The sequence below is a fragment of the Leuresthes tenuis genome, unplaced genomic scaffold (assembly GCF_036924035.1).
Source record: "Leuresthes tenuis unplaced genomic scaffold, fLeuTen1.0.hap1 SCAF_21, whole genome shotgun sequence".
Lineage (NCBI taxonomy): Eukaryota > Metazoa > Chordata > Actinopteri > Atheriniformes > Atherinopsidae > Leuresthes > Leuresthes tenuis.
The window spans coordinates 22,005,719-22,033,196 of record NW_027325375.1 but is presented as its reverse complement, the minus strand read 5'-3'; the positions used below and the strand labels follow the sequence as shown (position 1 = coordinate 22,033,196).

Here is a 27,478-nt window from a genome sequence, read left to right as displayed (position 1 = left end):
AAGACACTGGAATAAAGGAAAAAAATGCCAACATCAGTGAATTTTATTCATCTTCAGTTCCAAGTACTCCTCAAATACCACAACCACTCAATCTCAGTTTACAGTTTTCTTCTGAGAGAAGGGATTTTACAACAGAGCAGAGTAAAATGACTCGTACAAGTCAAACTGTGTGTGTCTTCAGTCTATTTTGCATATAACATTTACTGGTTCCAAAATCGGTTTTGAAATGACGGTGCATGTTAAATACCGAGCCCCCTGGGGTCCTAATACTGCTTTCTTGCACACAACCAGACCAACGTACAGTATTTCAATAACACTCAGGTCAACAAAATCTCTTTTCAAGAAGTTTTCACAGTAGATTCCTCCTCAACACAACGTTCCATCCACCTTATACTATCAGGGTGAGTTCATTTTTACATTTCCCATTAAAAATTCTCACTGAAATACTCAGTGAACAACCTGATTGATACATAAGAACAGAAGACCATAACATAACTTCTCTATGGCTTGATTGCATCCCAGGGCTTTTCAACGTGTCATGGAGTTATCAGGATCTGTTTAAATTCAAGTCAAACTTCTATCCTCCAGCAACGAGGTGGAGTAAAGTCACTTTATCTCACCGGAGCCCTTCTGTTTGTTTTTGTAAAAGGGGGGGGGGGGAAGGATCTGGCGCTTCATTTAGCATGTCTACAAACTGACAGTGTCTGCATTTCATACAGCCTCCAATTCTAGGTGTGCGTCATGTTTAATTTTTTTTCCACTAAAACCCACACTCTGAAGTCATGCAGGATTGCAGGTTGGTTCTGTTCCCCATTGTCACTGACAAAAACTGCTTTAATCTAGTTTTACTTCCCTTGCTCTAGCTATAAATAAACCTTGAGCTCTAAGATATATACTATATTCATATACTTTATATACAGTCATCAACTGACTGATATAAATCCTGTTTTTTAATGATATTATTCTAAAAAATAAATAAAGTACCTGTGCAAATATCCACAAATTGAAGTGTTTCACATTTAAGACATTGGCACCCTCCAGTGGCTAGTTCTGGGCATTACCTATATAGGTACACTGGAAGGAGCTGGTTCAAGTCAAAGCAAAGTGCATTGAGGTCTATATTACCTAATGCTAATATACACCACAATGATTAAACGTCCAGGGAGAGGACAAGGACAGACTCCTGGTGTCCATTTTGGTGACTGCTTCTGAACCTGAGGGGGATGGCAGGTCAAAACGAGCCTCCCCTGTTGGACTCCATGAAACAGCACACACCAAACAGGACTGAGAAGATGTCACACAATGTGAGAGAGTGGATGACGACTGAGAGTTTCCCCGTGGGAAACAAAGCCAAGCGCGCATTGTAATGATAGAAAAAAGCTGTCGGTGCGTATGAAGGCGGCAGACAGATGAGGTTGGCATCACTGCTAAATGTAGGGAGATGGTGAGTGCATGATAGTTGGGAATGGGACAGGTGCAGGGAAAGGATGGGTCGGTTCGTTAGGGCCACCATGAGTAAAGCCACAACTGAGAGATAGTATTAACAGTAAATCAGCAGCCAAACAATATGACCTCTGTAGCCTACGCAAATATCACAGTACATTATTCACTAAAAACAGGGAGGGAGTATAGAAAGCTTTCTTTTTTTTCTTTTTACATTAAATATGTACTGTATGAAGGCGCTGGGGGCTGTTCACTTTAAAGGCAACTGGACTAACAAGAAGAAAACATTGTCCACACTGCCTTCATCGTGCCTTTCTAAATGCAGAACACTCCCCGCTGATCCCCCACAGTCATCAATAATGGACAGAGCAGTTTATATACTGTGCCACAAGAAAAAAGCAGTGGACATTTGGGAGTGTACATTGCCTACGGTGGGTGTGTAATCTGAGAGGTTTTGCTGCTTGGCTGATCCGCTTTTGGAGTTTCCCACCGATATGAGATGATAAGTAAGGTGAGATCACATGGCACAGAATAGAACCAGTAGAGGAGTTGCATTGCATTGAAAATACAACAGAATTACAGTGGCATCTCTTATTTTGTGGATGGGTGAGGGGGTAAGGTTTGCATGATATACTGTTAGTAGTCGGTGCTTGAAAGATTCCAACAGTTGAGGGCTTTTGGTTATAGAAAGTTGTTTTGTTTTTTTTATGGTTTATGGTTCACCGTATGCTGTCGTTTCATTGAAAGAAGGTTAAAAAGGGTGAGAGGTTTGGAAATCTAAATGATTAGTCCTCCTGTCAGTGACTGGGCTGACAGACAATTAATCCAGCCAATCAGAGTGCAGCAATCATAGTTTATAAAGAAAGGATACCAATCTGATTTAGTCAGTTTAGAATTAAGATTAAAACATTGTTTTGTTTTTCAGAAAAAATAACTATTTAAATTTTTTTGCTCGTGCTACGCCAAGACACTATTATGATAGAGAGGCCACAATACCATGAGTTCATGAAGTTCAAGATCTCACTGGCTCCTCAGTGTCAGAATCTGTCACCAATTGGCTATGTGTGTTCCACATCAGCCTCTGATTGGCTGTTTAAAAGACCCATCAACTCCCACTGACCTTAATCCGGCGCAGTCGTCACTGCTGTATGTACATGAATCAAAGCAATGCAACACTCCGCAGCTGCTCATTGGCCCATCTTCGCGTGTGTAATATTGTCCCCCAGGTGATGAAAAGTCAGCCGATAATCATTGGTAAGGAAAAGAGAATGAACAGTGTATGCAGCTGACATACAAAGGAACAGTTTAAGAAAGGACTCGGTGGTCAGTGACGTCTGGTTGACAAGAGATGTTCTTCTGTGGTGACGAAAGTGGCTGTGGGTAAAAACAATGATCAGAGAATAACAAAATAAAGAGTCATTATGGCTAAGAGTAGCAATAAAAATATTCAACTAGATTCCATCTGATCCAGATCCAGTGGCTGCAGTAGCTCAGTGAAGAAGCTGACTGAGCTGGGTGGGGTGATTGGGTGGACGGAGGGGGTGCTTCAGTCTGCGTTACTTTACGGGTCAGTAGTGTGCGTATCAGTGTGTGTACGTGTGTGTGTGCAGGGGGGGATAATTCAAAGAGACAGAAAGAGAATTTTTTTCTCTCGGGTCCAGCCCCTTGCCCATTTTTTTCTTCTTCCCTTTTAAATTCCCGTTGCACACACATACACACACCAGCACTCACACAAAAACACACACTCGTACGCAAACACACCCTCTGGCTCAAAGTTCAAGGTCTTTAGAGATTTGGGTGGCAATGTCCCGAAAAGCTAGCGGTGCTCCCCAGAGTCGCGTGTAGCGTACCCCGTTAGAAGTCTCGGAGGTGCCCGTGGAAAGATGGCATACCTCGGCCTCAAAAGCCACGCGGCCCCCTGCCACGCCGTGGGTGCAGGAGAGCAGAAAGGGGCCGGAATGGTGGACCTGGCAGCCACATCCGAGCGCTGCCTCCCGCAGAGCCATTACCACCTCCGCAGGGTCCCGCCGCCCACCTCCTCTCAGATTCCAGCCACGTCCGACGGCCCGGGGCTCGGACGCTTTTTGATACCCAGGTAGATGGCAACTAGAGAAAATGGAGGAGTGGGAAGGGCAGAAAAACGTTCAGGCACAAAGCCCTGACTGCTCTACTAGTCTATGTAAGCAGCTGGAACACAAGTACTCACCTTGTGACCGCAAATCTCCTGATTCCCTCAGATTCATTTGTGACCCTGTAGAGCAAACAGAGTAAGAGATCATCCAGCAAGGTACAATGAGCCTTACATCCAATCCACAACTGTCAGATGAGATGGCACTCAACAGTAAATACTACACAGTGCAACCAAACAAGCTTCAGCAACAACAAGCAAGTGATGTGCAGAACACTGTGTGCTCATCTTACAGGAAAGCACTTCTCCAGTCTTTAACTCACAATCCTGATGGCATGCAGATATTTACGCTGTCCTTCGTGTTGCTTCTGCATAGCAAATTTCTATTAATTGCTCACACATGGAGTAAACATTAATTATGTTTCACCCACTAAATTACATAATTAAACACCTTTTTAAAACTCAAATTAATATTATCTGATTGCAACCATGCTTGTAACCGCGTATGTGGGACCTAGAAAGAATGAAAATTTATTAACAAGGCATGCAGGCAGGCAGGACGAAAAAGTCAGGCATACTGTGACGCGAGTTTATACCAGTGTGGCCATGCAGACGGATGGGGCAGCACAGGCAGACAAGAAAGAAGCGAGAGACATGGGAACTTACTAACTGTTTTTGATCCTTGTGGAAGAGTACAGCCCGAGACTGATTTGTTTGAGCCCTGGCGCTTGGATGGGTCAAGGTTGACCCTGATGCCATAACAGCGGGAAAGCAGAAGATAAAGATGGAGAAAAAGAGGGCAGGAGCAGGGGGTTGGGGGAAGGAGGGGTGTAAAAGAGAATATAGTTGAATCACAGGACAGAAAGTGGTGAAGAGGAGTGCAGCACGGGAGCTGATTGGCAAGGATAAAGCTGAGGTTTGATAAGATTAGACATGTGTGATTATGACGACTGGGAGGCAGAGGGGAGCAGCGGATAATCCAGGGCTACAGAAGGGCTTGCCAAAAGGCCTCAGTGAACACGTTTTGATAAAACATGGACCCAAACCCAAGCGATGCTCAAGCTGAAAGGCAGAACTTTATGATCTTGGTGTTATATGATTTAATTTTAGAGATCCGATGCTCTTCTGTTTTACAGCCAATGAAAAAAAAGCAGAAGTTGATCGTAGTGACACCTAAAGCCATGTCTCTAGTGACTGTAAAGAATACATACAACACACCCTACTTCAAAAAAGTTGGGATGCTGTGTAAAATGTAAATAAAAACATAGGGATTTGAAATTCTCAGAGGTCAAAATATTTTGATAAAAAATATGAGCTCATCTTGAATTTGATGGCAGCAACAAAGCTGGTACGGGGGCAACAAAAGGCTGGAAAAGTTGGAAGTGATGTTGTGTAGCTAATTAGGTTAACTCGCAACAGGTCAGTAACATGATTCAGGATAAAAAGAGCACCTAACAGGCAGAGTCTCTTAGAAGTAAAGACGGGCAGAGGTTCAAGCTTTGTGCAAAAGTCTACAAATTGTAGAGCAGTTTCAGAATAATGTCTCTCAATGTTAATATTCCATCATCTACGGAAACAAAATATCATCAAAAGAATAAGAGAATCTGCAGGCATTTCTGTGTGCAGGCGGCACTGCATTACAAACAGACATGATTCTGTCATTAAAGTCCCTGCATGGGCTCAGGAACACTTCCAGAAATCACTGTCTGTCAACACCGTGCCATCCACTAAAGGAAGCCATATGTGAACATGATCCAGAAACACTGCCGTCTTCTCTGGGCCAAAGCTCACTTAAAATCGACTGAGGCAAACGGAAAACTGTTCTGTGGTCAGACGATTTGGAATTCTTTTAGGAAATCATCGACACTTCATCCTCCTGACTGAACAAGAGAGGAACCTTCCAGCTTGTTATCAGTACTCAGGTCAAAAGCCTGCATCTCTGATGGTATGGAAGTGCATTAGTGTCAATAAAACTGGCAGCTTTTATCTTGAAACACTACATCGAGGCTGAAAGTTATAATCAGATTTTAAAGCTACATATGGTCCCATCCAGATGATGTCTTTTTTCAGATAAGGTCTTATTTCAGCAAAATAATCGTTAAACACATACTGCATCTATTCCAACAGCATGGCTTTGTAGTCGAAGAGTCCGGGTTCTGGACTGACCTGTCTGCAGTCCAGACTTTTCACCAGCTGAAACTCAAAATACAACAAAGAAGATCCAGGACTGTTGAGCAGCTAGAATTCATATCAGACAAGAATGGGACAACAGTCTTCCCCCGAAGGTCCAACAACTGGTCTCCTCAGTTCCCAGATGTTTACAGGTTATTGTTAGGAGAAGAGAGGATGCTACACAGTAGGAAATATGGACATGTCCCAATTTTTTTGAGATGTGTTGCTGCCATTAATTTCACAATGAGCTAATATTGTTCAAGTAATAGTAAAATGTTGATGTTCAAATCCATTCACCTAATATAGCTAACTTCTATGTCTCTCTATTTTGATATAGTTTTCAGTGTAATTTTCAATTAAGACAGCTGGGATCTTTAACTGTATTAGAGAAGAAGTTAGACTGAGTTAGTGATGCTAATCTTGGCAAGACACTCAAGATTAGCATCACTAATTCAGTCGATGTTACAATGTGAAAAATGGGGAGGATCTCTCAATCTGTTCTTGAACTATGGTGTTGAATAATGGACAAAAACAATCATCCTAAGCTAAGTGTCTCCTGCTTCATTCATATTTAACACATCCACATGGAAGTTGTATCAATCTTTTCATGTCTAACCAGTAGTTGTAAGACAGATCGAAAACTATTCAATCTATCTCACTATTTTGGCTCCAATACACTTAACCAAAACTCATACAGCCATAAAACTGGCTACTTTATTAGCACGAGTTGTTTTATTCCTCTTGATACGACATGTGACGTGCAGCGAGCATTTACCTGCGAGTGAGTTTCGAGGTCAGCTTGGTGAAGAGGTTGGAGGTTGCCCTGGTGCGGGCATGAGGGAGTGGGCTGGCTTCATGGTGGGACAGGGTCGGTGATGTGGGTGGAGCAGAGTAGACTGGTGGTCCACGATCCCTTAGCTGCCCCCCGTGAAAGGTGCTGCGGATCGTGGAGCCTCGGGTCAGGCGGCATCGGTCCGAAGAAGAAGAGGAGGAAGCGGCTCCAGCTCCAGCCATGCTGAGTGTGGAGGGAGAAGCTGCAGGCATGCGGTGGCTCAGGGAGCTGCAGGGATGAAGAAACATGGGCATTTTGTCTTTAGCCACCTCAGGCATTTAGTTATTAGTAAGTATTTGATGTAAAAGGATGAATTTATTTTGTTTAAAACTTCCACTTTAATCCGTTTTGTTTAAACGACTGTACTTGCCATTTTAGCGAAAGACCTTAAACATAACAGATCTTTTGCTGTCAAAAACAGCTGTTCTCCACACACAGCTTCATATCCGGTCCATAGTTTTATGTACATTTTCTTTTATGACAGACATATAAAAACAACAGAGTTTGTTTATCTCTTTACCATTGCCTTCCAACTGCATCACAGTAGCTTGTGGTGCTTCAAAGCCAACATGAAAGGCAACGAAAAGTAATGGCTGCTTGTTCATGCATTTTTAGCTTTTGCTTTTTTGCCACAGGTCGATTTAACTGTGAGAGGCTTCCAAGGGTAAGCAGTGAACAAGACCCACACAAAGTAGTACCTGTTGTCTTTGCCGTTCTGCAGCAGAGAGTGTCTGTCGGCGCCCGAGCGGTCTGTGCACACGTAGGTATTCCGGCGTGTCATGGTGCTTCCAGGGATGTTATTCTACACAGAGAGAGACAGTTTAGGAGACCGACATTAGCTAAGATTCTTAAAATACTCATAGCTGGACAGTTTTTTCTGACAGTGCAACTACTGTACCAGAAGTGGAACACAAAGGTATGGTATGATCTAAATATTCATCTGTTTATTTTTTTGATTTTCTGTTTTGGAAAGAAGAATGTTGCCCACGCTTCTTAACATAATCAACAAAAGTGCATATCCTTTACACAATGCTCCAATTAAAATGAGAATGTCTTCAGCCAGAGACGATTAGGACCATTAAGGATCAGTATATGAGGTCATTGCTGCTCACTGCAACAGCCTTACATGACTCCCTACAATGACTACTCGTTTTTTTCCTTTGGGCTATTTACTTGATTTTGTCCTATAACACATTATAGCACACTGTAGCGCTCTGGTTTCACTTTGCAATACATCAAGGAAAACAATTACAAAGATTACAATTACTGTTTCTATATCACAAGTCATGCAAAATTCTCCATTTCTGTCATCTCTAAGGTCGTTTAAACACTTCATATCTAGATTTTAATCTCCTCAAAGAATACACAAAATATTTGATCATAAACTATGTGTCGTCATTTATCATATCACACAGCATAGTTCCTATTTGAATCCTATCTTCAGAAAAGAAAATCAATGAAAAAGATGAGGTTAGATCAAATAAATTCAAGACGTTTAAATGTAGGAAAACACTAGTTTGTGTTACCCAATATAAAGAGGTAAAAAGGTTCTGCATGCAGTGGGGGGGCAACATCAAAGAGTCTATAGAGAACGATTCAAATTAATAATAACACTCTCATTTTGTATGTACTTTTTAGACAACACCTGCCTTCAGTTTATCATACAGTAATGCAAAGATAACACAACAAGCATTACTGAAGCCTTATCCAGCACTACACAGCCAATCTGATGAGAGCACTGAGGATGAAAACCAATTAATGAGTGCATTAACAAACTTGACCCATATCAGAGTTTTTGTTCATATTTAGGCTAATCTCCATTAACCCATAACGACCCTGGAGCGACATGCGTTTCTTTTTACAACAACCCCATCTATATTCATTGATCAATATGCAAACCAGAGCTCCCCTTCTCAGAGAACCTGGTGTGAACAGCCTGAACCCTTTGCTTTGAGTTCCAGCTTTATCCGCATGAGAAGGATTTGGGTCACTGACCGTGGTGGCGGTCATGTCTTTACGGCGGTCCGGGATCTCTGACTTGTTGGGGTTGTTGGCACTGCTGACCATTGGGCTGGAGGGAGGGAGGCTGTGGCTCCCCATCACGCTGCAGCTGGCTTTACGTGAAGGCATCCGCCCCTCCCGCAGTTCCCGGTCGCCCGTGCTGGTCGGGCTCCGCTTGGGGTGCATGACGGGCATGGAAGGGCCGCCTTTGTTGTGGAGGACAGCAGGGGCACAGACAGACAGAGACTCATATAAGGAATATTCTGCGAATGACTTATACAAGGAATAAACAGTTAAGTTACAGTTAAGTTCACATCGATAACAACAGCCAACAATTTGTATAGTGGAAAATCTGCATTGAAACTTCCCTAAAGGTTTATCAATCATGGAAGTACAATAAGATGGCCGCTGGTATCTACTTCAATTACTTTCAATCATAATATTAAACATTTTAGCGCCGCATTCCAGGTTTAAGTTAATGTATGACTCGGAAAGAAGTCACAGAGGAGAAGAGACTCACAGAAGTCACTGTGTCGTCGCTGCCTGTGGTAGGTGGAGGCACTGCGCTGGGTCTTGCTATGCGAGGAGGAGGTGGAGGAGGAGGAGGAGCCAGTGGCTGAGGAGTGCTTGTTGGTCCCGTTGGTGATGGGGCTCGGCCGTACCCTCGCCAGGGACAGGGTACTAGCAGTGCGGGCATCACTGCTCTCCTATGATGTCCCACAGGAAAAAGACAAGAAGGTGTCAGAGTGCAGGGAGTTTGAAGGGTTGAACGTGAGGAGGAATGTGGAAGCTGTCAAGCGTGAAATGTCAGTGCAGATTCTAAGTCTTGCTTATTCATTTATCATACAACATATGCCATTTTTTCTCCTTCTAACATATATATATATCTTCCTCTGAACTAAACCCAGATCTACAAACAAAGAACTTAAAATGAATGTAACATGAAATGAAACTTCTGAAAGTGAAAATTTTGCCGTCTCAAGCGGCCTCTACCAGCTCTCCAGCACCTTCAGAGTGGTCCCTTTTTCTTATGGGGGAAAGTCCGTGGCAGAATTTTGCATCCACAGGCAGACTTCATTCAGTTTTGCTTGGTGCACAAATGTTCTATCAAACAGACTCATCAACCGAGCGATAATATAGAATTTCTCAATATTCATTTTCTATTTACAAAAACCTAAAATTGTGATTTGTTCAATAGTTAAAACTTTCTTTAACAGGCCTAAGGACAAAGGATCTGATTTTCAGCGTCTTCACAAATCAACTTCATTGTACCTACAAAACATAAACAAATCTAGAATTTATTTTTAAAAAAAAGCATGTTCGCCATTGTCTTACATCACCCTTCCTTTTGTGGAACTTTGTAATGTTTGCAAACTGAGGACACATACAGCTCCAGTTTTTCACAGGAACCCATGTCCTTTCTCACTCGATATAAGATGTCAGCTGCTCAACAGTCCACGGTTGTTGTTGTCTGGATCTCATCTACATGATGCCGCATAAATCTTCAATAAGATAAAGATGTGGGATGCTGGCAAACACTCTGTGCTTGGCTGGTAGATCCTCCAGAACGTTGTTGCATGTATAGTCTATAGACTTTTCCATCTGTCTTTGCTCTCTTATGTAGCTGAATCAAATTTTTCATTCGTTCACATTTTTACAAAAAATGGTCAGTAAAAACACAATGAAAATGATTTATTTTAACTTGTGTCTGTTACATAAATAAGGGTTTAAACAAATGAACACATTACTGATGTCTGATTTTTTTTTGTCATTGCCGATTACTTCCTAACTTTTCTGCAAATCGGGTTTGTACATGTTATATATAGAGGTTTGAGGGAGATGTCGTGCATAGCATAGTGCATAGCAAAGTATTCCTTATGTATGACGGCTACCTGTATTGTTTTTTTTCTTTTTGTACTTGGCTAAACATGTCGATGAGGGAGTTGAAAAGATGAGACAGAAATATTCTGTCTCTTAACTTTAGTGCTGTCGATTTCTTTTGAGACGACATTAAAATCACTGTTTGCATTTAAAAGGCTGTTTAAAAGGGGAAAAAAGCCCCCCAAAAAGCAAGTTTGTGAGTTACTCTGGTCTGGATTATCAGTGAATACAAATAAAGCAAAAGCAGATGAACTCACATCGCCTTTTCGGCCCAGCAGTAAGTAGGTGGCGGTGACCTCGTTGTATTTCTGATTAAGCAAAGAGTCTTTGATTTCCTCCGAAGTGAAGCCCATCCCGACCATCACCTCTGTGTAAACGCACACAACCGAAAATGACAGTTAAAAAAAAAGAAACTGTGAAGCCAAATAACTGGCGTCACGACCTCATTAAGCGAAGGTGACTCACCTATGCGAGCTGGATCACTGTAGTCTTCAACAGGTTCTATATGGGGCTTCAGGTCATCCCCGTCATACCCTGTGTTTATCCACTTGTCCTTCATTACTTGCTGCAGAGACATAAAGATTGACAAGCCTCATCTGAGTTTGATTATCACAAAAGAAGCCTTTGTAGTTTTTTATGGAGTGGGTTTTACGCCGCTTACCTCAAGGGTGCAGCGTTTGGAAGGATTGAGCACCAGGAATCGCCGAAGAATGCCCTCACAGTCGGTGGACATATAGAAGGGCACGCGGTACTTTCCCCTCAGCACGCGCTCCCTTAACTCCTGTTGACCACATGCATTAATAAGCAGCGAAAGAACAACTGTTGAGGTTTAAATAACGTAGATGACAAAGAGACAACTTATTCATTGTGTATTAAAGGATTTCAAACAGCTATTAAGTTTGCTGCCAAGTTCAATTGGATGAAACAATAGTCTGCAACTGCCTGTTGTGTGGACACGTAAACCCCCACATCCTTCACTGCAGCTTGTTGTCAGATACGTGAGGGATTAAATTCACTTTTGTCTCCACCCGCTGGTAAAGCTTTGAGGGGTCATCCCCTGCCATGTGCCAGAATATGCAGAATAACTCCACTTTGTGATATTTTTAGCTGCAGGTCCCACATCACAGTGAAATGACATTACAGAACACAAGCAAATACATAATTATGGATGACACTTCAATGCTTTAAAGATAAATGAAGGCGACATCTGAATCTCAATGGTCAAGACTTTTGAACAACGCCATTGATGTGAAAAGATCACCAGAGTCCACTAACACACTGAGACAAAGCTGCGTGAAGAAGGTGAAGCCACATTTATCATGATGTCTGCTCTTATGTGAGCGTGCATGATCACAGGATGGATACTTGAAGGCCTTTACTTTAGAGCACATACACAGACACACAGCCTATATAGCTTTCCAATCATGATAAGCAGCTGATTTAGGGGAAGCAGAGGACACAGCAAGCAACGGAAACCCAACTACTTGCTCTTTTTAAAGCTTGCATACCACAGATTTTCTTTTTTTAAGTAGCTTTAGAAAATCTTTGAAGTTGCCACAGGAAGTATGTTTTCCTAACAATGGATGAACAAATGACAAGTGCAGTTCCCATCAGCTCTTTAAAAAGTGCTTTAAAGGGCATTTCTGCTGATTTCAGAGAAAAGAGTGGCTCTGATAAACCCACAGCGATCAAACGTCGATGAACAGAAAACGTTTGTAGCTAATCAAAGTGACAAAGTGGTGAAGAGAAGAAAATAGCTCTACTCAAAATGAATGTAGGTGCATGTGTGCAAAGTGTTTGAGGTTTGTAACATACAGTACTGTGCAAAGGTCTTGGACAACCCCAACTTAACACTGATCTTTGAATGATTCAAGCATTAAAAAGACACCTAATTCAAGGGACAAAGCAGTGTTCTGTCTACACATAACAGACAATTTAGCTTATCTTTAGGCACTTTGTTAGCAGCCTGTCACAAAGACACAACATTTGCTCTCATTTGTTTAGCTGTGTCTCCAAAAAAATACCAAAGAGAACACAATTCGATAGACTAGGTCAAGATGATTCCCAAAAAGCGATTGGCTGAAAACTTGGCATGTCTCAGCATGGCGTGCAGGGTGTGCTTAAAACATTTGAGGAAACTGGAAAAGTGGAGGACAAAAGAAGAAGTGGCAGGCCTAAAAAACCATCTACAGCAGATGAACAAAATCCAGCAAAGAGCTGACACGGGACCTGAGAGATGCATCTGGACCTTCAGCTGATCCATCTACTGTTGGCCCAAGCCTCACCAGAAATGGTTTCCATGGAAGGGTGGCTGTCAATAAGCCCTTCTTAAGGAAGGGAAACAGGGAGAAAAGGCTGAGCTATGCCAAATGGCACAAGAAGTGGACTGAAAATCAGAGGCAACAGGTCTTATGGAGGGATGAATCCTCCCCAGAGCCCAGACCTCAACATTATTGAAGCAGTGTGGAATCATCTTGACAGAGAATGGAAACAAAAGGCAGCCGACATCCAAAGGAGAGCTTTGGGATGTCCTTCAAGAAGCCTGGAGAACTATTCCTGAAGACTACTTAAAGAAATGACAGAAAGCTTGTCTAATAAGGTTCAGATGTGTTGAAGAATAAAGGTGCTCAGCCCAAATATTGACTTTCAAGGTTGTTAGAACTGTACAAATTCTGCTTTTCCTTATACATTTAATACTGCCTTAAATACTGCACTTCTAATAAATCACTGCATGTATTTCACATTTTCCTGGCAATATATCAAAAATGAGGGCTAGCTCAAGATGTTTGCACAGCACTGTATATTACAAATCTGTAACAGATGGATAACATGTTAGTCATTTCTATATTTTAGGAAAACACTGTTCATGTAAAACAGATCAAAAGACAGAAACTCTCTTCAACTTGCCTTCAGGTTCTGCCCATCAAAGGGCAGTGAGCCGCTGACCAGAGTGTAGAGGATTACTCCCAGACTCCAGACGTCCACCTCAGGCCCATCATACTTCTTTCCCTGGAAAAGCTCAGGCGCGGCATAGGGTGGCGAGCCACAGAACGTGTCCAACTTGTTTCCCAGCGTGAACTCGTTGCTGAATCCGAAATCGGCAATCTTGATGTTGGCGTCAGCATCCAGCAGAAGGTTCTCCGCCTGAGTGTGTGCATGCATTCAGAGGAAGTGGAGTTGATGGACAGGGAAGTATATACAGACAAAACATTGAGGGAGGAAGAGAGGGAGGGAGGGAGGAGCAGAGAAGAATATTTATTGAATGGGGGAGGAAAGAAAACATGAGATAAAGAATAAAAAGAAGACACCTCCAACAAGAGAGACAGGGAAGGGGATATGCATGTTGGCTAACATCACAGATACTAGACATGACTCACACTGTATATATGTCAACGTTTGTTTCGGCTCTAGCGTCTTATTCAACTGTGATTAAGATGCTAAAGAGCCATTTTCAGTGACAGATTAAGACTGGTCCCAGATTTTGCCTTTCATTTGAAGATAATCTGTCAGTGCAAGAAATGTTCAACTCTTGGACTTGCCTTAATCCTCCAAACACTTATCTCTGTAAGATGCCCAAAACATCATCTGCTGCGTCTCACCTTCAAATCTCTGTGGACAATGTTCTTCATGTGGCAGTAGTGGACAGCAGAGACAATCTGTGAACACAGGGACGCAGACAGACCTGAAGTGCAGACCAAGAAAAGGAGCGATGGGTGCAATGTGGACATTAGAAGGTTAAGAGATTCTACCTGTCGAAATTTGGCTCTGGCTTCAACCTCCCTCATTCTCCCATGTGACACGAGGTAGTCAAACACTTCACCTGTAAGCAAGCACATCACTCAAGTAATAAAGCCACATGCATTATTTTTATAGTATTGGTTTATTAAATCCTGCTGATATACACAATCATTTTCACTAACATCAATTCCGATATTAATATTTGATAAGGTGCAGCTATCAGTTTTACTATTCTCAAAGGAAGACTGCTGTAAAACAGAATTAAAGGAGTAGTTTAACATAATGGGTAGTGCATCTTCTCGCCATGAGTTTGATGAGACGATCAATACTACTGTCATATCTGTCCACACAATTCAAAGCTGCTGCCTGCTTACAATTTTAAACACTGAAAACACTAGAAAGCAAGTCTTGGTCTGACCAAAGGTGTCAAGGTCTGCCTACAAGAACATCTTAGAGCGCTTGAATTTGTGTCCTATATAGATAAGGCTATTTTTGAAAGGAAGAAAGAATATGCTCAGTGGTTTTGCTGCTACAGTGAAATTTGGTTTGGCCCGAGCACAAGCTAATATGGCTAATATTAGCTAATTTTAGCAAAGTTTAAAGTTTAAAGTTCCTAAAGTTCACAAAATAACTATAGAATAACTAAGTAACAAATTCATATTTTAATCTCTTTATACAGTATTTACACACTTTTTATTACAAGATAAACTAGGGAAGAGCTGCTGATTGGTCAGCTCTGATAGTAGGACCAGGCTCTGCCAATCACGATGAAAAATCTGATCAAACTCCATCCATCCATCCATTTTCTATACCCGCTTAATCCGTCGGTCAGGTCGCGGGGGGGCTGGAGCCTATCCCAGCAGTCATCGGGTGAGAGGCGGGGTACACCTTGGACAGGTCACCAGTCCATCACAGGGCCAGATCAAACTCAAAATTCAATAAAGTCTTTCAGTGGATGCAAAATTAGCTTATGAACCCAAGTGCAGCATGAGTCATCAACATTTTTATATGTTACTGAGAATCACAAACTTTAATTAGTAGTCTTATCAGAAACCAGTATACTGTATATGAGCTAAATTACGCAAGACACAGTATATACAAACACTGACACATCTGATTTGATATGATTGGCCATTTATGACTGTGTGACCCCCCCCTGAGGCCATTGTGGCTTTCATGCAGTTCTATTCTGCTTTTGATCAGTTTTCAATAGCTACTATGATGAAAAAAAAGAAGCAATGGGCAGCAGTAAGAGAAATCATGACTATAGCAGGGATCAAAACACAACCCCATGACGTCCCTTATGGGCTGATCAGCTTTTGCAAACATCGGAAACATCGGCCCCAGCATTTTCTGCTTTCCACAAAACTGTGGAAAAAATCTTATGCGTTAGCATTAGCGGCAAGTACAATTTTTTAATTTGTTTATGCACCATTGGTCCCACCACGGCATTCAATAAGGTTGAGGTCTGGGCTTTGACTGGACCATTGCAACAGATTCTTTTCTTTTTCAGACATTCTGTTGTAGATTTGCTGCTGTGTTTGCGATCGTTGTTCTGCTGATGACCCAGTTTCAGCCAAGCTTTAACTGTCAGACAGATGGTCTCACATTTGACTCTAGAATACTTTGGTATACAGAGGAGTTCATGGTGGACTCAATGACTGCAAGGTGTCCAGGTCTTGTGGCTGCAAAACAGCCTAAACTCCTCACCCCTCCTCTATTTTGCTTGATGGCTGGTATGGTAAAATGGTAAATGGACTTGTACTTGTATAGCGCTTTTCTAGTCTAGCTGACCACTCAAAGCGCTTCACTACATGCCGCATTCACCCCACTCACACACATTCATACAGCACGTCTTAGGATATAACTACGTGCTTTCTAAGCATTCACACACATTCATACACCCAATGATACACTGGGGGAGCAACGTGGGGTTCAGTGTCTTGCCCAAGGACGCTTCGACATGTATCCTGGGGAAGCCAGAGTCGAACCACCAACCTTCCGATTGGTGGGCGACTGCTCTTCCTCCTGAGCTACAGCCGCCGGTATGAGGGGTTTGTGCTCTCCAAACATGGTGCATTATGACCAAATGTCTCCACTTGGTCTAATCTGTCCAAAGGACATTGCTCCAGAAATCTGGTGGTTTGTTCAGATGTTATTTGTAGTCTTTTTCTAATTGTACTGTCATGACCTTTGACATGTAACATCCTAACTGTGTCTGAGATGTAGCTCTTGGGTTTTTTGCAGTTTCTCTGACCTTGGAGTGAACTTGCTGGGACATCCACTCCTTGGTAGATTGACGATTATCTTGAAGTTAGATTTTAATTGGTGGAAATAAGGTCAAAATCTCTTCAAATTGAGGTTGAAAAACCACCTCCAGTGTGCATATCTCTCTACCATCTCTACACAGCCTGTCATCGTGTTAACACCTCCTTTTGACATCTCTTGTAATTCTGTGGGATTTACATAGTTAAACTCAAGTTACACCCTCCTTCACATTATACCCTTCAAGTTCCAACATGCTCTTGCAATCTGAACATGAACTCTCTATCAGTTGGGAACATGCATGAACAGCGGATAAGCTGCAAAATATAACCATCAAAGGAGTAACTTCTCACAAATATGGATTCAGAGTTCCCGTGAAAAGATGAAAATATGTGTTCTGAACTTTTTATCTGAAGTGTAATTATTGGGTTAGGGACAGTTGATTCAAAAGCTATCCCTATTCTTCTCTGTTTTGTGAAATCCCAGGGCTTTATCTGAAAATATGCTCTTTTGGCTCTGATGTGGCTGCTTCTTTCTGTCTGTAAAAACTGCAGTATAAAGGTGAATACAGTAACAATAATAATACTGCATTTATACAACATTTTCATGGTCAAACTGAGTATTATTAGCATAAATTATTCAAAGTACATCAATTCACTGACCTTTATTTATCTTTTAACACTATCTAACTTTAACTATCTTTGCTTTTAGATTCCGTTCGCTTAATGTGACATGGATCAAGATTAGTGGGTTAACTTACCAACTACCACAGCTAGAAGTAGCAGTTACTAACTGGTAGTAAACACTAGCTACTTAAAAACTGTCTGAGGGGGGTGGATGAACCACAACAAAACTGGATGAAAATGTTTCTTCCACTATTATTCAGTGTCAGAGCTATTTCATTTATTTAGTTATAAATTAACTGTTAGTAAAACTTTAAATACCCTTTGGCAGAGGCAGGCTAATTGTTGCCCCCATTTTCAGTACTTTTGCACAGCTGTTTTAAGCAAGAGAGTCATGAATTATCTCATTAAAGACACACAGCAAAGAAACGATTTGCAAAAATCCAACACAAATATATTTACACTGTGAAACTAGTAAAAAGGACAAATACGACTCCAAAAACAACTCTTTAATGTTTCATCGATGTCTAATCATCGGTTGTTTGCATACACCGGTGAGGTTCAAATTCCTAATGCTTCCTTATCGTCTTTATGCCTTAACTTAAAATAATATAGGCTGTGATATTCTCCAAGGCCACAGTAGGTAAATGATCTAATCCAAGCCACAAACAGTTTGGTGATAGGACACTGACATAAAATGCAACATAAAATAAACAAGACATCAGACACAGTGTGTTGGCATTACTACTGAAATTATATTTAATGTATTTTTACACAAAAGCACAGTTATTGCAGAGCGGCTGCTCGGTTATTCATGTTGTGGTTCCATACTCTTCATTAAAGATTCTCTTTCATATTGGAGATAAAACGCTGACCATTTTTCAACTGTTTTTACTGTAAATTCTCTCAATGTCTTAATCTTTGCAGTGTCTCAATGAAAAATAATGAAAAGAATATGACTAATTCATTAAATCGGTACGTTAACAGAGAGGAAACACTGTTTATGTTCGAGAAACACGAGAAGTAGTAGAAGTAGTGTACTCACCTCCACTGGCATACTCCATGACCAGGTAAAGGGTTTTATCAGTCTCAATCACCTCAAACAGCTGCACTGTAGCCAAAAAACAAAACAAGGTTAGACTCAAATGTTGATATTAATAAATAAATAAATACATGCACAAATCCTGCTCACATTATATAAAGGAATGCAGCCATCTGCCCGTCTGTCTTATTGCAGAGGGTTTGATTCATGTGACATTTCAGCTTTGGAATATCCAACCTCCTGACCTCCAGGTGAGGCTACAGATCAGTCAACAAATGTATACTGATGTACGGCTTAGTGAAAGCATCAAACTTCTCTCTGGTCGCACACACACATGCATAAACGCATAGACAAACATAAAACTTGATCATATGTATGCAAGTGTCTTACCTATGTTAGGGTGATTCAAGCCTTTCATTATTCGTACCTCCCGAAAAAGCTGGAAGAAGAAACAAAATGTTATTATCATGATGATGAATGAGCCTCGTGTCTGATCTGATCTCATCAGAAGAAATGTACTTTAAGAGAGACCTGTCGCAGTAGAGCTGGAGCTTCTTGGCATTTTGAAGCCATGTGTCTTAACATGATCCTAAAGGGCTGTCAGGGTTACATGACAACCTGACAGCTGTATTTCCTTTTAAAGCTGATTATTCTTTATTTGAACAGTTGCTCAATCTCAAATCATATCTAAGACTTTTTAGCCCTGGACAACTGGTTATAAGCTGGGAATATGAACTTGAGCTGAATTATAGGAAGTATGACGACATATGTTTTGAAAACAAATTCACACAACAGATCGAAAGAATACCTTCATCTCTGGTGCACACATTTGAAAAACATGTCTTTTAAAAGTCTATTACATGTATGATAACTAATACATTTAGTCAATGGAGGACACTTGATTCAGTGCCAACATAGCACTGCACAGTACTATGTGGAGTACTGCAAAAAAAGTCTGAAGCCTCCCGTCTTATCTTTATATATTGCCATAAAAATGGGGATGAGTGCAGCTATGTATTCAAACATGTACAAGAATAAATGGAAAAACAGCACATAAAGGCAAAGAGTCTGTACAATTCAAACTGGTTAGACAAGCTTTCTGTCATTTCTTTAAGTAGTCTTCAGGAATAGTTCTCCAGGCTTCTTGAAGGACATTCCAAAGCTCTTCTTTGGATGTCGGCTGCCTTTTGTTTCCGTTCTCTGTCAAGATGATCCCACACTGATTCAATAATGTTGAGGTCTGGGCTCTGGGGAGGATTCATCCCTCTATAAGACCTGTTGCCACTGATTTTCAGTCCACTTCTTGTGTCATTTGGCATACCTCAGCCTTTTCTCCCTGTTTCCCTTCCTTAAGAATGACTTCCTTAAGAATGACCATTTCTGATGAGGCTTGGGCCAACAAGTTAAATTATTATCAGTCAATTCTCAAGTTAAGCCTATGAAATCTGTTGGACATATAACTTCTCAAAATCGTTGATATACCGTCGTTTGAGCAGCTGAAACTATACTTTGACCAGTGCAAGCACACAATTCCAGGCTTAAATTAACAGTATCCGTTTGAGAATTTGTGAAATCCTCATCTTTATTAAAAGAACCACAACAAGAAGCCCACGCACAACTGTGATGAATCTGCAGCCAGATTCTCCTCCTCTGAGCACAGCTCCCATGTCTATAGTGAGAGATGTGTTTCTACACTTGTGTCAGAGCAGCAGAGGGGGATTAAATCTGAGCCAGCTCCCTCGATTTCATGTAAATAACAGCATGCTCCATCAACAAAAGGCCATCACAGAAAACCTCATCTCTCTCATCTCTCATCTACGTTGTCCAAAAAAACAATAGAAAAAAAATTAAAAATGATGGTGTGATGAGCTCCTCTTTTCTACCCCCCTTCTTTTTCCAGAATCCCCCCCTCTATTCTCTCCTCCTTTATTCAGTTCTTCTAGCAGACTTCTTCTCTAGCAGTGCCTGACGTCACTGTTGCCATAGCAACCCAGGTATTAAGACCGGGCTCTTTCCCAGCTTTTCCAGCTGTGCTAGAGGGAATCTTGGGATACGTAGTGCTGAGACATCTTATCATCCGGACCAACTCATTAATTCCCTGCTCGCAACGGCCACACTGAGGGGTCAAGATGTGTCAAAACAGCAAACAATCCCCTGGCAACATGGTCGACCCTTTTCATCGGCACCGACAGGACTGCACATGCTCTGTGGCACTAAGGCTCCTCTTGCAACTCCTGGCTGGAATTCAAATCAAGGAGATGGTAACAAATCCCATCAAAATGGAGGTTTTTGTTTGGATGTGTGTCTTTAAAACAAACTCAAAAGGGATTTAATCTAATTTCTAATTGATATATATTTTCGGGTTTTAAAGTGCAACTCGAAATCTGAGAGAAATCCTCCTTCATGGATGTTTAGTTTTGATTTTCTCATTTGCGATTTCACTTCCCTCAATCTATGTCATGCTCTTCTAACCCATGCAACAATACACCCCCTTTTCCTTCTCACATCTACATACATTACTGTCCAGATTATGCTAATATAGTCCCTTTCATGTCTTGAGTCCTGAAGATTTTCCCCAGCCCACAGGCACATAAAGAAGTCTGCTATCTTCACTGGCCAATTGTAGCGCTTTCTTTCCAATCAGCGACCAACGCTTCCTCTGTCTTCCCATAATTCTGTCCTAGATGTTGCAGCTAACTCTCTCACAGGAGAGTCCAAGAAAAGCACCGGGCAGTAAGATGGGATCACATGAAAGTACGGATTACACTTCCTGCAAAGCGAGTTACACCCGAGCCAGGTAAGGTAAAGAAAATCCATTTTCCGTCCTAATATAAGACGCATAAATACAACCAGTCAAAGTCTCAGGTTTACAGGAAGCCAGAGACCAAAAGGGCAAAGGGATATAAAAAAAATTGCATTTATGTATAAAGCCTTGACAACAATGTAACAGTGTAAGGTCACTGATATAGCTGCAATAGAAATTATCTTCATCTGCTTCAGACATTTTCCTGTCAAGCAAAGTCACATGCAGCAAACCCATATAGAAGCTTGATTATTCCTTCCCTGATTTGATCCTTGTGGTCTGTTCACTTCTTCATCACAGCTACAGGAGCCTGTGAAGGCCAAAGGAGGTGAAAAGAAAAAACAAAGAGGAGGAAGAGACTTGTGGCTAAATGCTAGTGACACTTGAGCTCGTATAAGCAGCACTGCAGGATGTTTTTGTCTTTCTAAGCTTCCCCTCACATGTACTCTTCCACATCACAGTTCTTTACCTGATAATGTGCTGTGCAGCTGCATGAGGTGACACAGTGCTGAGTGTGATCAGCTCATGATAAATTGTCCTCATGTGTCTGGATATCCTAAACAAGTTTGCTGCTCCAGTTGTGCCAGAAAGAAAACCAGGAGCCCAAAAGTGCCACGTAACTGACAGACACCGCTCACCTTCCCACATGAACAGTGACCAATCACATCTCAGTCAGCCTCTGCACCGCTGCAAAAAATCACAGCTTCTTTTGTTATCCACAGACACGTGTGTCCAGGGATGACAAATTAAGAAGACACACACACACCCATAAGGGAGGAAGCATGGGTTGGGTGACCGCGGTTTGCCGAGATGAGTCACCCGCCTCTCAGGGCAGAGATTAGCCAAGAGAGAGACGAGAGATGATATGTGGAGCAGAGGTGTCCCCTCGCTCCCATCCAGTCCTTCGCACCTGCCAAACATCATCACATCCCACGAGCCCTTTCTCCATCAGCTGTTCTCCCAAATTCGTGCCCCTTCTGCTGAGGAGAAACCTGAACCCCCCCCCAACCACCTATTGGTGTTCTGTTCAACTCAATCACAACAACAAAAAATAACAACGGCTCTATTTCCATGCCTGAAAACCCAACACAGACATTCCTCAACAATCGATCAGTAAAGAGGAAAACTCACCTTTTGTAGGCTGGTTGGGTTCAACTGAGTTTTGTCAATGATTTTTATTGCAACCTGGAAGAGACATGAAGAAGACATGAGGAGACATCACCATCCAACCATCATTCAACCATGAAATATGGATGGATAGAAATGCCACAAAAAGAGTAAATCTAGAAAAGCAAACAAACAAAAAACCCTCTTCAAAAAGATTAGAAGCATCTTCAAGTATTTTCATATTATTTGTTAATCTAGTGCGACATACAGATAGACCAGTAGACAGGTAGCTATCATATGCTTTTTTTTCTTCTTTGCATTTCCCTTTTTTGTTCCCCGTTTCTTCAGCAACCATCACTTTAAAAATCAGTTGGGTTGATGATCAATACACAAAGTTTTGGCCCAACAGAATAAAGGAATTCAAAGGTAAATGAAAAAAGGCTCTGTGAGGAGCCGGCTTTGGATTGGTTTTTCAGCTGCGTAGTTGGAAAAGAAGCTGGTTCAAAGCTAGATGCCAGATATATTATATATATGGCAAAACTGAGTACTTTTCATGCAAAATCGGTCTATTTAAATTTTAACTCATCATATTATTCTACACCTTAACTTTATATGAAGTTAATACATGATGATACATGAAAATGTCTGGAATCTTTTTTTTTAATGTGGTTCTTTTATGTATTTCTGTATATTTCTAATTTTTTTTTTGTTCTTCATATTTATTCCTCTCAGTTTTTCCTTTGCTATTTTTTTTTATGGCTAATCAATCATTCCATACTGAAGCACTTCCTGCTGATGGCACTGATCCATATCTATTTTCTAAGCATTCAACAAAGTTTAAAAATATAATTCAACACAGAGTATCTAGATCACACTCTAAAGCAAGTAAATGTTGACTGAGGACAACTACATCTGAGGGATCTGAGGGAGCGGATGCCGGGAAAGTGGTTGTCTTCAAACCTGTAGTCATGTGTGTTTAAGTGGTTTTAATCCACTCTGACTTTAAAGGGTGCAGCTCAGACTATTACCACAAAGGAAAATGCCCTGGTTTCAAACTGGTTTGACCTACCTAAAAATTATTCTTTCACTATTTAAGAAAATCTACCGTTTTTACATTCACTCCTCAGTGTGATATCAGTCGTATCCATTTGTTTACCACTTTCAATCAAGCCAAAAAGGGTTTTATTTTGAGAGTTCCGTCCATACTTGGTAATAATGCAGCAGGAAATTTCAGGAAGTCACACAATACAATCGGACATTATTTTAAATTATCATCCAACATTTTGTTTTTGATGGCTTGGAAGTGATCTATTAAGTTTTATCAAACATTTTCTCCAACATTTACATAAACATACATATACCAGACTGCTGGGATAGGCTCCAGCCCCCCCGCAACCCGACCCACGGATTAAGCAGATATAGAAAATAAATTTGGATGGATACATATACCAATAATACGAGGCATTTACATTGTGGTGAAATACTATTCATTCTATTCAGTCTTATGAATTTATTGTGCAATGCCATTGATGGTATTGATGGTATTTCTTTTAAGCATAACTTGGATTGTGTGTGGATGTGTCATGATTTATCTTTTTCCGTATATTTCTGACTCTGTTTTAGGCAGTGCGCTGAAATTCATTGTGTTCTTTACACAATGAAGTTTTTCATCCTATTCCTCTACATGCAGAATAAATACTTAAATACTAATAAATACAGTATGAATTAAACATACTGAATGTATGTATAATTCAGAGTTAAGATATTGCAAAATATAACTCGTAAAATCTGCCTCTTGAACATAAAGTACCAGCCGATGAAATCATGAGGAGGTGTCCAAACGTTTCACTCACACTGTGTACACTTCCTTCTACAACAAATATCAGTTTTTCTCAATCATCTGTCTACAACACCTCCATCTCCTTATCCCCATCCTCTCACCCTCCTCTGCCCCCGCCTCTCACCTCCCTGCCCGTCAGGATGTGGCGGGCCAGCTTGACCTTGGCGAAGTTTCCCTTGCCAATGGTCTTGAGCAGACGGTAGTTGCCGATGTGTGGCTGCTCATCGGAGCAGGAGGCGATGGAGTTCCTGCACCGGGCGCCCAGAGAGCGGCTGGACTGGGTGGTGGCCTTGTCTGAGCGACTGGCCCCCAGTGACACATGCTGGAAGAAAAGAAAAAGGAGCGGGGTTAGAAAGAAGAGAAAAGGGATCTCCAACTATCCCAACAGATGCATGACAGTGCAGCAGCACCAGCAGCTGGAGGAGGACCTCTCTGACTTTCATTCTTGTGCATAGGTTGTCTCTGCAGCCTGATCATGAAGTCTGTTCAGTAAACAAAATGAAGAAAGTTTCCTGCTTCTACACAAAAATAAAACTGTCTCTCACTCTGTTGCATTTATAGAAGGGACTGTTAGTTAGTGCGTGCTTCACAGATGACTTTATCACTGGCATGCTCTACACAGGCATCAACGCTTCCAACACCCAACCCGGCTTTGTGTATAATCTACTGGTGGGTTGAGAGAGAGCTACACGTTGGTGCAATCACTCCACCATATGTTCAGCTCTTAAAGACAAAAAGGAGTGATGCTGAGTTGAGCTTCATGTGAGTACAAGCCTCTGGTTTCTGGGTTAACAGCTGTTGTCCAGCACATCAACATACTGCTTCCATTTTGGGTTCAGCGTCATCTTCCTCAGAGGTCTGCTACTTGACTGCTTAAGGATGCCTTCATGCAGTACGACAGACAAGGAAGGTTATACTGTTGCAGCTGTGAGCGGAAGTTTTCAAAGGCCTGTTAACAGTTTGCCTCTTGACTAAAAGGCTTCAGATCATCGCTGTGCAGTGCTGATAGTCCCAAGCTTTAGCCACAAATTGGACAATACAAATTTCGACAAAGCGTCTGCAGTAGCATCTGGTCATGTGACAAATCAAGATACAGGGAAGGAAAGACAAAAGATGGGAATTACATGCCAGATATGACAAAATCCAGCTATCTCCAATAAAAGGGACAAAAAGATATTGCTGGAAGATATAGGATAACTAGTGCAAAGAAGCATGTCAGAGGAAAGAGTAAATAAAGGGAGCAGATGCCGGCACAGTAGTCCCTGGCCAGTCCCAGGACTGGAGGCATCACACTTCCATCCCCCCAGCATGTCATCTCCACGAAAACACTTACAAACACAACCATACAGCCTTACGCCCCACCATCAGACACTCCCTCCTCCCCATGCTTCCATTCCTGTTCCCACACCCCAACCTATAGTACAGACAGTTTTGGACCCCTTCTACACAATCTCCAACTGGTCCCGGACAGCCACACTGGAGGCGCACACAGCAGGCAGCAGAGCGCATTAATCTGCCAGCAACAGCACGTTGCACATCAAGCCAAGTCTCACCTGTGCCATCATGGCAAGGTAACATTTTATCAGCTCAATTCACTCATCTATCATCATCGCTTGATTGCAGAGGAATGACAGACAGACAGACACACACACACACACAGTCATCAACTGGTTTAACCACCCCGGTTATTGAAAGCTATACTAACAAACAGCTGGGGGAGACTTGACTGAAGCGTTTGGAGCCTTGAATTCCCTGACAGAAAGATGGCTTATATTCTAAACCTGTCTTAGCTTGTCCCTTTCCTGAAGGCCGCAACTGTTTTCTGAATGTATGGCGCTGTCTGACACCCACTGGCTTTGGGGTTGGGCGCTTTTTGTAGGTTGCGCAGCAATGGACTGCACATCATTTTACGCAGTAATCCCCGATCGCTCCCAAACGAACAACCCTGCTATTCACTATACCTATATTTTGGCCTCCTGTGCTCTCGTCCTACTCATCTGATTTGAACGGAAAGCGCGCACACACACACATACACACAGTGAAGCAAGCAAGGAGTATAATGTGACATCACTATCTCTCCCCAGCGATATAACAAGAGGTGACGGCTGGTTTTCAGGCTTCCTGCGCATATTCGTATGCAGATGGACTAATTCCGGGCTGCCCATCAGCTCCTTCCCTGCACACACACTCAAGGTTAGCTCTTTTCTGAAGAGCCTGCTCTGCTTAACTATCCATCCACTGTCACATCCAGAGTCTTTCCGTCCACCGAGGAAAAATAGCACCATCTAACCCCCCACCCCCGCCGCCTCATCCCCTCTCCTCTCCCCCTGCACCGTGAATAAAACCAGAGAATACCAAAGGCCACGCATCTTAGGGGGATCTTTGCTAAGACATGCACGATTTATCATTTGCATGCACACAAACACAGTATTTGTACTTACATGTTCCCCTGTGCTCCTGTCGTTTCCAGACGGTAATGCAGATCGAGAAGACATGTTGTTTCCTTTCTCCTTTATGTTTTCCCTGAGTAAGAATCACGGTGCGTTTGCGCGGATGGTATTCACAAGCTCCACAGACAGAATAACATCCGCAGATGCGACCCACCGTCCCAAATCAATCTGCCTCTTCTCCAACCGACCGACGAGCCGTGCTCGAGAGGAGACCTCTGCCTGTCATGGCAGCGATGGATATGTGGAAGGGGGGGTGTCCTCAAACAAGCTGCATTTTCCACCATGCACCTTGCAAAGATAGAGGGCCGATCAGCGATGCAGCGAACGCAATTCAATGCAAATCCCGAACATGGAAGAGGTGCTAAAATGCGGTGATGTTTGGCCGGAGCCCAGCGTCTCTGTGGCGACTCTCCACCCCCTGCCTCATTTCACCATACAAAACAAACACGGCTCCTACTGGATGTGTGTCATCTCGGTTGGTCATAATACTGACCGATATAATCTTTCACTTGATCCCCGCGGCGCCAATGCAAACAGTTCCGCTTTGCAGCCGCTCGAAGGGAAACACAGCCTACGGTGCAGCGGGGGGAGAAGGCCGAAATGTTCAGAAATCGGTATTCCCGGTCGGTCAGATGCGCACAACCATCAGACTCCCCAAAACACACAAAGACGAGTCTTCCGGTTGATGGTTTGGTAGTAAAAGACTTGACACTGCAGTAATGAAGCCCTATAACAATAACTCATTATCCTATTTGATTCATTTGAAGCCAACTGGTTGTAATTTAATCATATTGTGCTGAATTTTCTCCAAATGAGCTGATTTTATACACATTTTTTCCCAATACTTCAATTTTTTTCTGTTATTACAACAACAGCATTGATAATTATAATACTAATCCTTCTTTAATTTATTTATTTTGTTGCTATTATTATCATAATCGTTATTATATTGCTAATTATTCAATAAAAGCTGCTACGGAGTAACCACAGCTATTATCATTATTCATATTATTATCATTAAATTAATCAAAATCTAGTTATTGTAAAAACAATTTTAAAAAAGTTAATGTTACATAACTACAACAATTACAATTTCTATTCTTAGTAGTAGTATGAGTATTAGTATTGTTCTTGCGATTCTTATTATTATCAT

General features: G+C 41.8%; 1 protein-coding gene across 2 annotated transcripts; it reads right to left on the bottom strand.

Annotated features, from left to right (window-relative positions):
* Positions 1 to 14: 14 nt before the first annotated feature.
* Positions 15 to 26,970, bottom strand: mark4a (MAP/microtubule affinity-regulating kinase 4a). Of its 2 annotated transcripts, XM_072374241.1 has the most exons (18): positions 26,317 to 26,970; positions 24,000 to 24,197; positions 22,060 to 22,113; positions 18,516 to 18,564; positions 18,129 to 18,194; positions 14,207 to 14,277; positions 14,057 to 14,113; positions 13,365 to 13,601; positions 11,119 to 11,238; positions 10,923 to 11,022; positions 10,715 to 10,824; positions 9,097 to 9,283; positions 8,571 to 8,782; positions 7,274 to 7,377; positions 6,519 to 6,803; positions 4,238 to 4,320; positions 3,650 to 3,694; positions 3,401 to 3,549 (listed from the first exon to the last, which is right to left on the bottom strand). In XM_072374241.1, the coding sequence occupies exons 1-18, from the start codon at positions 26,368 to 26,370 to the stop codon at positions 3,485 to 3,487; spliced, it is 2,097 nt and encodes a 698-aa protein (XP_072230342.1). In that variant the 5' UTR covers positions 26,371 to 26,970; the 3' UTR covers positions 3,401 to 3,484. The 2 variants fall into 2 exon arrangements, with proteins under 2 accessions (XP_072230341.1, XP_072230342.1); XM_072374240.1 differs by lacking the exon at positions 4,238 to 4,320 and having other exon boundaries at positions 15 to 3,549.
* Positions 26,971 to 27,478: the final 508 nt, after the last annotated feature.